At 49.7% G+C, this 14,389-nt stretch overlaps 1 protein-coding gene across 1 annotated transcript in view; it reads left to right on the top strand.

Annotated features, from left to right (window-relative positions):
* Positions 1–14,389, top strand: part of Evc2 (EvC ciliary complex subunit 2) — an 81,977-nt gene that overhangs the window by 11,598 nt on the left and 55,990 nt on the right. Inside the window, exons 5-7 of the mRNA XM_051200259.1 lie at positions 130–183; positions 8,361–8,495; positions 11,338–11,477. Coding sequence (XP_051056216.1) covers positions 130–183; positions 8,361–8,495; positions 11,338–11,477 — 329 coding nt within the window. The remainder of the gene's footprint in view (positions 1–129; positions 184–8,360; positions 8,496–11,337; positions 11,478–14,389) is intronic.

Here is a 14,389-nt window from a genome sequence, read left to right as displayed (position 1 = left end):
AGTTGGACAAACCCTGCGCTACCCAGCAGCCAGGGGCTAGTTCCCAGGTGTGTGTGTTAGACATAGAGCCAGATGCTCCCTGTGGGTCAGACTCCATTGACTGAAGCATTTCTTTTCTCTCTCTTCCAGAACAGAACCCGGCTAAAAGCCCACTTTACCGTCGCAGTGGAAGAAAAGATAACGGTAAGATGATGTTCAGACACATCCCATACTCATGATCCCCTAGGCCCGTGCTATACCACCACTGGGTGGCCTGAGCTCAGAGCCAAGGGGAGGTGCTGGCCACTGGCCTTGACATACCTGATGCGCATGGTCTTAGGCCCTGGTTCTCTTGGTGACCTTCTGTGATGGTTGATTTTGAGCGCCAACCTGATGGAACTTTGAATCGCCATGGAAACTGGCATATAGAAGGAAGAATTCATTTGGTCTTACTGTTTCAGAGGCATGAGAGTCCATCATTGCAGGAAGGCCTGGCTGCAGAAACAGGAAGCTGAATAGAGACAGGCTCAAAGCTCAACCGCACTATGTGCTTCCTCCAGGAAGGTCATACCCCCTAAAGGTTCCATAACGTTGATCAAACGCACCATTTGACTGGGGACCAAATGCTCAAAAACAAGAACCTGTGAGGAAAATTCTTATTCACACTGCCACAGAAATAAGCCTCGGGGCATGTCTGTGAGGAAGTTTCTAGACTGAGTTAACTGAGGTGAAAAAAACAAATCCATTTTAAATGTGGGCACCGTCCCATGGCTGGGGTGTGGAGCAGACTCTAAAGGAGGAAGTTGCTGAACATCAGTAGTCACCTCTCTCTGCTCCCAGACTGTGGGTAGAGTGTGAGCATCCACTTCACACTCCTGAGGCCATGCCTTTCCCACCACAATAGACTGAACCCCGAACAGGCACCCTCTACCCTGTGAGCTGAAATAAACCATTCCTAAGTGTCTTGTCAGGTGTTTGGTCATGGAAGCAAGGAAAGTGAGCGCTGCCTTCTCTCCCTGAGCAGGATGTGGCAGCCATTGTCTGGCAGGCTGAAATACCACTCTCCACAAATGCTGCTGGTCTTCTGCAGTGGGGCTTTCTTTGGACTTCCAGCTCCTGAATAATGACAACGGAGACCTTTTTTTTTTTTTTTTTTTTTTTTTTTTTTTTAATTATGAAAGCTTGGCCTTAGCTTAGGCTTGTTCCCAACTAGCTCTTTAAACTTAAATTAACCCGTTTATATTAATATACATTTTGCCACATGGCTCGTTACTTCTGCTCAGTACTGGGTGTTCCACTTCCTCTGTATCTGGCTGCCGAATCCCTGTTTCTTTCTGATTCTTTCCCCGAGTTCCTGTCTCTCCCCAGAAGTCCCGCCTATCCTCCCCTGCCTAGCTATTGGCCACCCAGCTGTTTATTAAATCAATCAGGAGGCGCCTCAGGTAGGTGAGGTAAGCGGAGACGTTGTCACACAGTGTGATCAAATATCCTGCAACAGTCATCCCTTTCTTTCCTGTCCTCAAGGTTGCCACCTGGCCCAGCTGCTGGGGGTGGGTTTTATTCTCAGATTACACCTGGACACTGGCTCTGAAGGCAGTGTCGCTGCGTCTACTGTTCACCGGGACTCTGTTTCCCTTTTTGTTTGGCAGTGAGGTTCTTCCTAGCACACACACTCACTTTCCTGTGTCTAACAAGTGTGACTCACTCTGTGAGGGGGGCAGGGAGTCAGTCTGTAGTGTGTACTGGCTCACATAGTGAGGCGGGCCAAGACGTTTCTGCATACCAGCCCTGTGGCGTGGTCCAGGTTGGAAGTCCTTGGGCCTGGGATACTGATGGTGTGACTCATCTGAGGATGGAAGTCTGAGAACCTAGGCCTACAGTCTTAGGCAGAGGAGTCTTGGATTCTGTGACTCATGAACCAGACAAGAGGAATGTGTCCCTGCACTAGGAAGACAGACACATTCATCTTGCCCCTGGATTGGTTCCATTTTGATCCAGCCAAAGATGTGGCATCAGCACATACTCACATGGAATGAATCTGGTGTTGTTCAAGTGCACCCATAGGTATGGTGGGTCTGGGCTACCTGTCTACGTTCACGTTCTGAGTAAGTTTTTTTCCTTGGTCTGTTCGGCTCACCTGCTGATCTTTAATAGGCAAACCCAAAGTCAGGATTTCCCCTGGTGTCCCTTAACTCCATCAAGCTGACTCTTGCATGTGACCAAACCCTGCCACAATGCTCCACACTCCCTCCGAATCTCAGGGGCCAGATCTCCCGAGCAACTCACAACTTCCCAGTCATGTCGTCTTTGACACAGATGGGTGTGAGAGATTCCATTATTAGATCACCTTCATTTCACAGATGGGAAAACCAAGGTCCAGTAGTTTGCCCAATATTCAATGGCTAGAATGGCATGGCCTCTGAGGATCCCTGCCCCCCCCCCCCAGAGCTGGTGACCTCAGAGGCTAGCAGTGGTTCTCATGGCTGACTGAACTAGTGAAGGATTGCTTGAATGTCAACTTGTTAGGACCTAGCATCACTTAAAAGACACCCTCCTGGGCATGTCCAAGAGGTCATGTCCCGAGAGGTGTAACTAACTGAGGGCTGAATACCTACCCTGAATATAGCTGGGGCCTTAGACTGAATAAAAAGGAGGAGGCAAGCCGAATAGCAGTGCTCTCCACTTCCTGACTGGGCGTGATGTGAGCTGCTGCCTCGCGCTCCTGCTGTGTCTTCCCTGCTGTGATTGACTATAACCTGGAGGAAACCTGCCCTCCCTTAAGTTGCTTTCATCCGGTGTTTTGTCATAGCAAGGAGGAAGTCTGGAGAGAGCCCCCTGTGACCTTCAGGTCCTCTCCCAGGGGACTCCCCTGCAGTGCGTCAGAGGAGCATCTGTGAATGTCCTTTAGGGAATGGATGTCACACAGGTATCCTCTGCTTGGCTCACACCAATTTCTGACTCCAAGAGGAGGTAGATGTTCAGTGGCTGTTTCTACAAGATAAGTGAATGGTGGGCTCCCTTCCAGATGTCGGTCCCCAGATGCTGGCCAAGGCCTAGCTCACAGGCTGGCCTTTAGAGAACAGTAGGGAACAAAGCCAGGCATGTTAACTCTTGCTTGCAGGTCTAGCAGGCAGTTGTTTGGCCTTTGATCCCACCCCGCAGCTATGTGAGTGAGACTCAGCATATTGTAGGTGCCAAGGCCCTCAACAAGAGAGATGGGAAGAAAGCCGGGCCCGGCTTTTAGCAAGCCTGCAGTCAGGGAGACGGTCCAAGTCGTGCATCACCATTGTCTTTGTTGGTCCAAAGGAAGTAGCCTGATCTGGTTCATTCTGCGTTCCTTTTCCTCCCTCACCCGGTAGGTGACAATCAGTCAGTAAATATCCCTTGATTGAGCTCATTGTCACCAGTGATGATTGCCAGTCAGCTGAGGAGGTGGCAGGTAGCTTTGTGATTGAGACGGCCCCATTCTCTTAATAGATGTGCCCTGCCTCCCACAAGGATGGCAAGGGGCCTTCTCCAGGGCTCAGGCTGCCTCTCACCTACACACTGTGTCTGGGAGAGCAGGAAGAGGGGCTGTGCAGGATGCAGGCCATCCCTCACCACATACCCTCTGCATAAGGATCCCTAATAGGGGAGACAAGAGGCATGTGAATACAAGAGGCTCCACGGTGTTGCGGGTGTAGCAGGCTCTAAGATCACATGCCCCACTTTGAATCCTGACCATGTGTGAACTTTAGCATGTCCTAGCCTGTCTGGACCTCACGTTTCCTAGACATCAAACGAGAACCATGATGTCACGGGTGTCTATCCAGGCAAACGAGTGAGTCTGCACAGGGCTGTGTGGTTCTTAAAGTCTCTGTGCACATCAGCACCTGTAGCTGGTGTCATCTTTACGTAGGAGGAACGCAACACCAACCTGCCAGTGTTCTGTGATCAGTGCGGATGACCATCATTATGGTATTAGGCTCAGATATCCTGAGGAGCCACTATGGCACTAGGAACATATGTGAGGCCCAGTACAGTATTCTTGGGGGCTGGAGTCTGCTGTGCATAGCTTCGGGGTTAAGCTGATGCTGACTGTAGGATGGACATAACCCCAGGTGTCGTGAGGGGAGATCCATGCCAGTGAGGCTGGACCCTTGGCAGTGGGTATGTTCGGCAGGTCTAACCTGGGCACTTGAAGAAGTCACAGGGTTATATTGGTGTGAGAGTGGTGGCTGGAGGAATTGTTGCCAGACGGAACCGTGACATGCATCCACGTGCTGTGTGGCTGGCATGCCCGAGCATGTGCAAACTACCCCAGTGCCTCTTTAATTTTCCGCCTCAAGCTAACAAGCCAGTTAAGGAAAACAAGGCCTTAAGGAGTTTCCTCTCATTTTACCGCCCATGTCCCAGTCATTGTCTGCCCTTCTGGTGAAGAGCGTCTCAGAGTGTCCCATAGTGCCAGACACGGACTGGAGGTCTCAGATTCCTCCAGATCCACCTGCTGCCTGTGGATTGGGCACTTCTGGCTGGCAAGCACCAGGATGGCAGGTTGTGATGCTCTCTAGGGAGGGTCCCAGGGCCCATGAAGATAGACAGAGAATTCTACCCATGGTCTCAGTAGTCATAATCATCCACTGCCAGCAGTCCTACCAGAGAGATAGAGAGCTTATGTGTATGTGTCCATGCAGTAAAGTGGTTTATTAAATGGGGAGAAGAGGGTGTCCCGTGTGAATTAGGGCTAATGACAGGATCTCTTGAAAGAACGGCAGAGGTAAATGTTCTAATCGGACCAAATCTAAATAGGAAAAGCAATGTATAGAAAGTTAATGTGAGTAATAATCTGGAGAATTAAACGGTCAGACGTTTTACTTTTAAACCCCATAGCAGGAAGGATAACTGAGAAGCTTGAAGAGGTATACATAGCCCACTGTGGAAAGAGCATGTGTTAACCAACAGGAGGAATGCCATACCAGACGCCTAGCTATGAGGTCAGAATTCTCCAACGCATGGCTTTACAGAGAAGCCTTTGAGGCCCGCTGGATGTAACATTACTAGCGAAGCCATGAGCCTCTGAGTTGAGGTGGTGGTGTGCAGGTGATGATGTCATCACTGTTTGCTTTTTCTGCCACACCGCTCTCCAGCCCGCTGACCATTATCCTGACCTCAGCTCCCGAGTGTCCCTCCTGCCTCTAGTACTCTTCAACAACTTAACACAGGACTTTAATGGTCTTCCTTAGAACACAGCCCTTCCTGCATTCCTTCCGTAGGGGCTTCTATTGATGTTTCCTCAGAAAAGTTAACCCCCTTGGCTCCCCCAGGGGCCACTGGGACCCTCTGTTTTCCACGTGGTACCACAGCCTTTTTGTCTTTTTGTCAAGTATCCCTCAGACCAGCATCTCTGCCTGTGGTTACCCTGTACTCCCCAGGCCGGCTGTTTGCCCCCTGCTGGAGGGTCCATGCTACTGCAGCATCAGGCTTACTCCTGGATGGCACTTGACATTTGTTGACGTGAGAGACTGCCTGGGAGAGGCCTTAAGACAATCTGGCCCCATGTGTGTTCATTTTATTGGGAAAGAAGTGGGTGCAGAGGTGCTGGGAACTGATCACATGAACACAATGCTGTACACCACCATGGCTGTGAGGAGTCTTCTGTGATGTGTTCCCTGAGCCAAGCTCTGCCCTGTTGGTGAATTAGCAAGTGTATTAGTCAGGGTTCTCTGGACCAATAAAATGAATTTGTTTGAAGGGGCTTCTTAGATGGGTTCACACAAGATGGTCTAGCTCAGTGGTTCTTAACTTTCCTAATGCTACAACCCTCTAATATAGTTCCTCATGTTGTGGGGACCCCTAGCCATAAAACTATATTCATTACTACTTCATGACAGTAATTTTGCTACTGATATGAATTGTAATGTAAATGTCTGATTGCAGGCTATATGATATGCGACCCCTGTGAAAGGGTGATTTGACCCCCACAGGGTCTTGGTCCACAGGTTGAGAACTGCTTGTCCAGATAGCCCAGCAGCAGTCATCTTCACACAGGAGAGGCTGGGAAACCAGTAGCTTCTCTGCCCACCAAACTGGGTCCCCCAGTCATTCCGGAGTAGCTGCAAAGGCCTAGCGGATTCCTGGAGAGCCTCTGGTCCTCAGCCCACCCTGGAAGGCAGAAAAAGCTGGGCTCCGGGTCAGTGGCGTGTGAAGGTAGCAGCAGCATCAGGGCCAGCAGCAGCAGCAGCAGCAGGGTGGGTGAGCTTTCAGAGTAATAAACTCACCATCAAGAAGGGGGAGAGTGAAGCTTCCTGCACCGCATCTCCTTCTATCTGGGCCGCCACTGGAAGGGACCAACCATACTTATCCTGGGCCTTCCCATCCAAATGACCTGATCAAGAAAATCCCTCAAGGCTGTGCCCAGCACCTATCTCCTAGATGATTCCAGATCTAGTCAAGTTGACAACTAAGATGAGCCGTCATTTCGAGGCTTCATCAGGACGTGTGATGTAGGATTGATGCTTGCTTCAGTCAATCCGAACATTCACTCTTCAGCTGGAGGTCAAGAGTCTTTTTACTGTCGCCACCACTCCTCCAGGCCACCATCCTCCTTGCTCCTTGGATATGGAGCGTCAAGAGAAAGATTTCAACAAAACCTGCTGAAACCTCTTCTGGGAAAGTTGTGTGTGTGTGTGTGTGAGTGTGTGTGTCCCCTTTTCCCGTGTTGGGGGGAGTGGGTGAGCATGGAAAGTCAGTGTGTGTGTGTTCTTTCCTGTGTTCGGGAGGGTGAGCGAGTATGGAAAGTCATCATGTGTGTGTGTGTGTGTGTGTGTGTGTGTGTGTGTGTGTGTATGTGTGTGTGTGTGTGTGTGTATGTGTGTGCCTGTGTGCATGTGTATGTTCTTTACTGTGTTTGGGAGGGTGAGTGAGTATGGAAAGTCATCATGTGTATCCCCCTTTTCCTGAGTTTGGGAGAGTAGGTGGGCAGGATTACTATGTGGCTACTGGGCATGCTGAGATTCCCTCTGCACCAGCCTCTTCACACACAGAAAAGCTGAACAATGACAGCAGTCCCACCACCCGGGAAAACTACTGCTAGCGTGTTAGCTCCCTGCCTTCCAAGCCTTATACATATATTTATCACATAATTGAAACCGAACTTTCTAAACAAGCCTTCATTGTGTCTTTGTAACCCAGTATTGAATTCCTATCTTTTCAAGTCTTCTTTGAAAGGCCTTTTTGTGCGGTATCACTCCTCACAAATGCTGTGAAGAATCTATCAAAGGCGAGGTTGCAGTGAATGTGTGATTAAAGGGATGGGCACGATGAGCGATGATTCTTTGCAAGAGGCAGGGAGGGAAGTCAGTGTGTCCTGGGGGTGGAGGCCACCGCAGCCTCCTCCTTTGCTTTCTGCCTGGATCACAGCATAGGTTCCCTTGTGTACCAGCATCTCTGCTGACAGAGGTTAGCGGTGGAATCTGGCTCTGCCGTCTGTGGGGACGTTTATGGATGAGGACTTGAGGCTGGACCTGATACTGTAACAGCCCCAGTTTTGGTTCCTGCCTCCCTAGTGGAGGGGTGTCACTGGTCTAGTCACCAAGCAGGTCAGCCAAGGCCACTGTCAGCTTTTGTTTCCTCACACTCATTCTGTCATTCAGTCCTACATCCACTTTCTGTTGCCCAAGTTTTCCTCTATCCCTAGCCCTTCTCTGCTTGCAGTAGTAATGGAAGCTCGGGTGTCTTGAGATGCTCTGCAGGTAAGAGCACTGCCCGCCCTTCCAGAGGACCCGGGTTCAATTTCCAGTACCTACACGGTAGGTAGCTCACAACTGTCTGTAATTCCAATTCCAGGGCACTTGACACCCTCACTCAGACATACATGCAATGCACCTGAAATAAAATTAAACCAGGTTACTAAAACGAAATCTAAAACAGATGACCTGACACATGGTGATATGCTTCAGCTTTTGTAATGTGGATGGTGTGTGTGTGTGTGTGTGTGTGCATGTGAATGTGTATGTATGTATGTGCCTATGTGTGTGTGTGAATGTGTGTATACGTACATGTGTGTGCATATTCGCGTATGTGTGTACACGTAATAACAAAATAGGAAGTTTATTGCATTGACATTGTGTGAATTAAGTATTGTGCGCCCATTACTGCTACATAGTTCCCAAACATTCACATCACTCCCAGGGGAAATTCAGTACCTATAAGCCATCGCTCTCGTCCATTCCCTCCCAGCCTGGCAGCCACTCCCCTGCCTTCAGTCTCTGAGGTTTGTAGACTCTGGGTATTTCTCAGCACCTGTCTTTTGTGTTTGTCTTATGCTACCTTGGGTCACCTACCTGACTGGGAATCACAGCGATTAGCATGAGGAAACCTCAAAGTCCCTTCTCTCCATGCAGGTCCTGCCTAACCATGGTCTCCATGCACTAGGCTTCTTCACGGCCTTCCTCATCGCTCTCGTGCTGACCCTCGTGGCCCTGTTCTTCCTGGCGAAGGGTCGGTGTCTGCAGGGAAGTGTGCTGGCCAGATGCTGGGTAAGTCTCCTTCCTGGGGATGCTTTAGTAGGCAGTGGTGTAAGGTGGGCATTCAATCCTGATGCGCCTCAACTCTGGACCATGTCAGACCCACTGGAGATCTAAAGATAGATACTCAGGTCTGCCTTTTCTGTGACAGAACCCTATCCTTAACCCTGGGGCTGGGGATGCATCTCAGTGGTAGAGCAGTTGCCTAGCCTGTGCCCAGGACAATCCACAGCATTGTCAGTAAATAAGGGAATTCATTCATTCATTCATTCATTCATTCATTAAGCAAAAGTTCCTCGGATGATTCCTTAAAATTTTTATTCTTAATTAACACACAGCTGTGTGGATTTACCAGGTAGAATGTGATAGGTTGACACAGTGTGTCGTGATCACTTGAGCACGGCACACCAGGCACCTCAGGCGTTCGTCATTTCCTTTTGTGAGGAAATGTTCAGACTGTCTTCCAGCTAGTGTAAAATACATGGCACCTTCTTGGTGATCAGGCTGCTGCCCTGTACAATGGAACTGTCCAGCGTTTCCCTTCTGCCTACTCTAGCCAGCTTCCCCCCCCCCCCCCGTCTCCTTCCCTGTACCCTCCCCAACCCTGCTAACCATCACTATGCCCAACCTCTAAGGGATCGCCTTTTTCAGATTCTGCTTGTGATGGAAATCAGTGCTTGGCTCATTCCAGATGTAACATCCTCCAGGTCCACACATGTTTTGGCAGTGTGGTGCTTTGAATGAGAATGGTCCTGTTAGGCTCATATATTTGAATATTAGGTCTCTCTCTCTCCCTTCCTCCCTCCCTCCCTCCCTCGCTCGCTCCCTCCATCCCTCCCTCCCTCCCTTTCTCTCTCTCTCTCTCTCTCTCTCTCTCTCTCTCTCTCTCTCTCTCTCTCTCTCTCTCTCTCCCCCCTGTGGATCAGGTTGTAAAGTTCTCAGCTACTTCTCCAGCACCATGCTTATCCTTTTGTATAATGATGATTGTGGACTACCCTTCTCAAATTGTAAGCAAGCTCCCAATTTTATACTTTATTTTTAAGAGCTGCTTTGGTCATGGTGTCTCTTCACAGCAATAGAACAATAACTAAGGCAGACAGGATGGTACCTTTTTAATGGCTAAATAACATTCTCTCATGTGTTTATGTGTGATGGACACTTACGTTGATTTCATATTTGGCTGACGGGTGATTTAAATGTTGTCAGGTGTAAGAATCTTAACATTTTAGCGCTCCACGTGTAGGGCGGGTGTATTCTTGCTACTCCCAATTCATGCTCTAGTCTATACCACCTGCTGAGGCACTTTGGGAGGTTCACTGTTCTGGGGGTGGATCCAGACCCCTTGATCTGGCTTGTGAGTCCCCCATGACCCAACTTTTGCCTGATTTCCTCCCACTCCTCACCTCACCCTCCGGATGTGCCCAGTGACTGGCTTTCCTTGGGCAGCTGAGCTCTTCTTGCTCACACTATTGGGCTTTTCCAGTCCCTTCCTCCATCTTCCCCTCGTGTGTCTCCATCCTCTTTTTAAAATATAAACCAAGCATCCACTTGTCCAGGAATCTTTGTGGGTACTTTCTGGTAGTCTGGGGTCTTGCTGGATTCTCCACTTGCTTTGAGACAAACACCATCTGGACCTTTTAGATCTTTTAGCTCCCGGTCTCCATTTCCACTGGCGTACACCCTGAAGCCAGACTCAAAGTCACTCCATTCAGTAAATAATGCTTCCAGGGCATGGCAGGAGGAGAGGGTCATCAACAATGTCAGGTGTGTCCTTAAGTGCCACCAGAGACACCTGTAGCCAACATGGCTGAGATACTGGAGATGGCAAAACCAGCCTCTGAGCCTGCCCTCCGCCTCACATGCCTGTGTGCTCCTCAGGAAGCAGCCACGACGTCGCGCCCAGGTTTCCCTCTGATGGAGGGTGATGATGAAGGATTTTAAAAGCTATTTCTCAGGCATTTTAAATATATATTTTATTAATTCTTTGGGGATTTCACATAATGTATTTCGATCATATCCATCCCCCAGTCCTCCTCCTAACTTTTCACGAGTCCATCCCCGACTTAAAAAAAAAAAAAATCCACCTTGTCAGGTTTGTGCTTCCAGTACACTCCTAGGTGTGGGAGCATTCACTGGGGCAGAGTCAGCCTATCAGAAAGAAACTGCCTCCCCCAACACCATCAACTGTCAGTAATGCCTTAGTTAGGGGTTAGGGCTCATGAGCCCCTCCCTCCTCTATGGTGAAATGGTCACCAGCTTGATCTTGTGAGGGTCTTGTATAGGTAGCATAGTTGCTGTAAATATATGAATGCATGGATCCTGTCATTTCCAGAAAAAACTGTTTCGCTGTGGTCCTCCTTGACCTCTGCTGGTGTGTGTGTGTGTGTGTGTGTGTGTGTGTGTGTGTGTGTGTGTGTATGCAGTTCATACACTCACTTGTTCATGTGTTCTTCCTAGGTGCCTCCCACCTTGCTTTTTGACACAGGGTCTCTCATTAACCTAGAACTCACCAGTTAGTCTGGCTGGCTAGCTGGCTGTGAGACCCTGTGAGACCCAGGGGTTTGCCTTTCTCTGCCTCTGTGCCCAGCTTTCTAAAACTGTGGGTTTTAGGGCTCCAACTCAGGTACCTCACATTTTTTGTGGCAAGCACTTTTCTGAGTTGTCCCCCAGTCTCAGTAGCAGAGTACTTAGGGCACTTGTGTGAGCTGTTGAAATTGGCATCATTTTCATGTGGTAGAATGGGGGCTGGTCTGAGGCGGGAGGAGGTCCGCCCCTCTGACTGCGCAGCCCTGCCTACCCTTCTAGCATGCAATGTTCCCAGCAGTCCAACTCAGCTGTCTCTCTGCTTCTATAGGTTCAGCACCCTGAGAACAAGCTGGAGCTCTCGCCCTTCACCTCTGCTAATGGTGTGAGCCAGGATCTTTCCTTCAATGACCAAGTGATTGACATCCTGACCTCTGAGGACCCTGGGACCATGCTTCAAGCCTTAGAAGAGTAAGGATTCTCAGTCTTTTCTGCTCTCAGGAGGAGATGGGGTGGGGGCAGCAGGCACGGAGTATCCTTGTGTTCACTTGGTCATCTGTTCACCACTTGGTGGTCAGAACCAAAGTGCTGCTAGGCACTGAATACTATTGCGCCGGCTGGATGCAGAAGAAGGAGGAGCTCCTGGAGCCCTGGAAATGGAGGTGGTATCATCACTCCTGTTTGATGCTGAGATGGAAGAGTCTAAGTGGAGTAAGGGGAAGTACTTCAGGCAGAAGGAAGGGAGGGAGACATAAGGAAGGAGCAGGGGGCATTTGTGAAGTTATGCTGAGTGTGCTGGGTGTTTGTTTACTGAGTACAGACAGCCGGGAAGAAACATCTGTGTGAAAAAGAGACCAGCACCGTGCCCGCTGTGGTTTGCCAGGTGGAACTCTGTTTTGTTGATAAAGACTTAATGGTGTTGTGTGCACAACAGAACATCCTGCCAAACCCCGGATAAAAACGATGCAGACTAACCCAGGTCTTCAGAAACACCTCAGGAGTGGGGTGGCATAGGGTGGGCAGGGGGAGTGGTGTTTTCCACTCACATGAGGACTTGGAGGTTAGGAAGCCTTTCCAGGGACACAGCTGGTCAGCAGTCAATAGGGTTCCAGCTGTTTTAACCCCAGAACCAGGGAGGTGGGGACAGACAGATCTCTAAAGCTCAGTGGCCAGCCAGCCTAGCCTAAGCAGTGTGAGCTTCAGGCTAAGGAGAAAGCCCGTCTCTTAAAGCAACGTAGATGGCTCCTGTGAAATGACACTCGATGTCCTCGGTGTGCACACACACACTCTCTGTTCTACTCTCTCTCCCTCGCTCCCTCTCTCTCCCTCGCTCCCTCTCTCTCCGTCCCCCCCTCAGAAATAGCACTGAGCAGGGGAGGGCCTAGAAGCAGAGCCAACCAAGCACTGCCAGGCCTGTGTCCCTGGGTTTAAGAACGTGCATCCCATGGCACATAGAGTGAGTCTAAGGTAGAGAGCAGTTCAGTTATAACTCCTCCTAGGTCAAAAGCTGTACTGAGTGTGACTCATGGTCCTTTGTGATCTACTTCTTGTCCTTGGCAATGGGGACTCTGCCCTACTTGAAGGACGTTGCTCTCTTGTTCAGTAGCTCTGTGAGCAGCCAGGCCAGGAGCCTTGGGTACACAGGATCAACCTCACACAGTGGTGGGGCTCAGGTCTCTGTCTATTTCTGGCTTCCAGGGTAGTGTGCATGGTTTGGGTAATTAGGCTTTGCACAGCTGTTCACAAGCCCGTCTTCATTTTTGCTCAATTCTCTAATTGGAATGCCAAGGATGGCAATTAAAATTTGTCACCCTGTCTTAGGAAGGCAGCGATTGGGTGGGCAGATGCGAAGCAAGCGCCTGGCAGGAACTCAAGAATACCACCTCGTATATTGTGATATGAACACTGGCAATTATCAAAGCATTTCCTAGCCAGAAATCAGACCCTGCCCCCAATATGAGAATGAAGAGTTGAGTAGGGTGATTTGATTTGAGTAGTTGTTTAATTTGCACATACACATGACTCTGCTTGCTCCTGACTCGGTGAAGTAGTCCTCTTAAGCAGGAGCGAGGCCCCTTCTGCATCTGCTTTTGATTCCAGATGTGAAGGCTGTAAGGAGCCCAGCGCTCCTCCATCCCTGTCACAGGAAACTCTCCAGGGTGTTGCAACTTGCTAATTCTGCTGTAGGGGTGTTGACATTCTGAGTGACTCTCCGGCTCTGGAAGTGTCTTTTCGTTTCTCTTTGGCTGCTGATCTTATTTCATCTGAAGGGTGCTTCACATCGATTAGCAAGCATGGCTTGTGAGAGCTCACCCTAAGAGTGGAACCCATCTGTCCTCTTGGCACCTCACCTTCCTGCCCAGCTCAGTTGTGAAAATTACTTTAGCATTATGGGTGTTCTGCCGGCATGTATGTCTGAGCAGCATGCATGTGTCTGGTGCCCACAGAGGCCGGAAGAAGATGTTGAATCCCATGCGATGGAGTTACATGGCTGTGAGTGAGCTGCTATGTGGGTGCTGGGAATTGGATCCAAGTCCTCTAGAAGAGCAGGCTTAACCTCTCTTCATCCCCACTCCCAGTGCACTCTTAAAATTTATTGACACAACTGTGTTTCAGACTTAGTGGTTGGATACTGGTTTGGGTATCTACCTAGTCTTCCTGCCTGCCTGCCTGCCTGCCTAGAGCTGTCAGTTACCTTTCAGCTTTCTATGTTGACCTCTCAAGGTTTAGGAGCTCCCACATGGAAACGGCAGGGGCTCAGTTTGTATGGAAGTCAGTCTCTCATGGTCTCTTTACTAAGAATAGTCCTTTTCTCTGGTAAGTCATTTGTCCTGCTTGTAATTCTCACTGGAGGGTTAGCTGGGCTTCTCACCCAGCAAGCGGGCAGCTTGATTGCTGCCACATTTCCAGTGCCAGGCAGCACTGTGCCCTTTTCTCCATGCTGACTTATTCCTGAAAGGCTTGCCTATGTGTTCAGCTTTGCATCACAGACCACGTTTCACTAAGAGGGTTGGAGAGGGGTTTGTGTCCTTTGGTTTTGATCAGTTTCCCCGGAAGTGGACTTGGTACCAACGCATGCTGGGACCTGCTATGAGGGAGGAGAAACTGGGTAGGATTGGCTCACCACAGAAGGTTCTAGAAGCATGGTGCACTTCCAGTAATTTAGTTCTACCCTAGCCAGAAACCTGCTCACGCTAAGCATCTGGCATCATACGAAATTTTCATGGGCACTCAGTTTTCAGCCCAGGGAGCTGCCATTCAGAGAGGCTCACTGGCTTGCCTGAGATCAAAGTGGGTGGTGGGGGACTTGCACACAGGCTAGAGCCCTTTCACATGCACTGTGTGACTGAAGAACAGTCTTTTATGAATACTGAGTGCAGATG

The sequence above is a fragment of the Phodopus roborovskii genome, unplaced genomic scaffold (genome assembly GCF_943737965.1).
Source record: "Phodopus roborovskii unplaced genomic scaffold, PHOROB, whole genome shotgun sequence".
NCBI classification, from domain to species: domain Eukaryota; kingdom Metazoa; phylum Chordata; class Mammalia; order Rodentia; family Cricetidae; genus Phodopus; species Phodopus roborovskii.
This window is presented reverse-complemented; position numbering and strand designations above follow the sequence as displayed.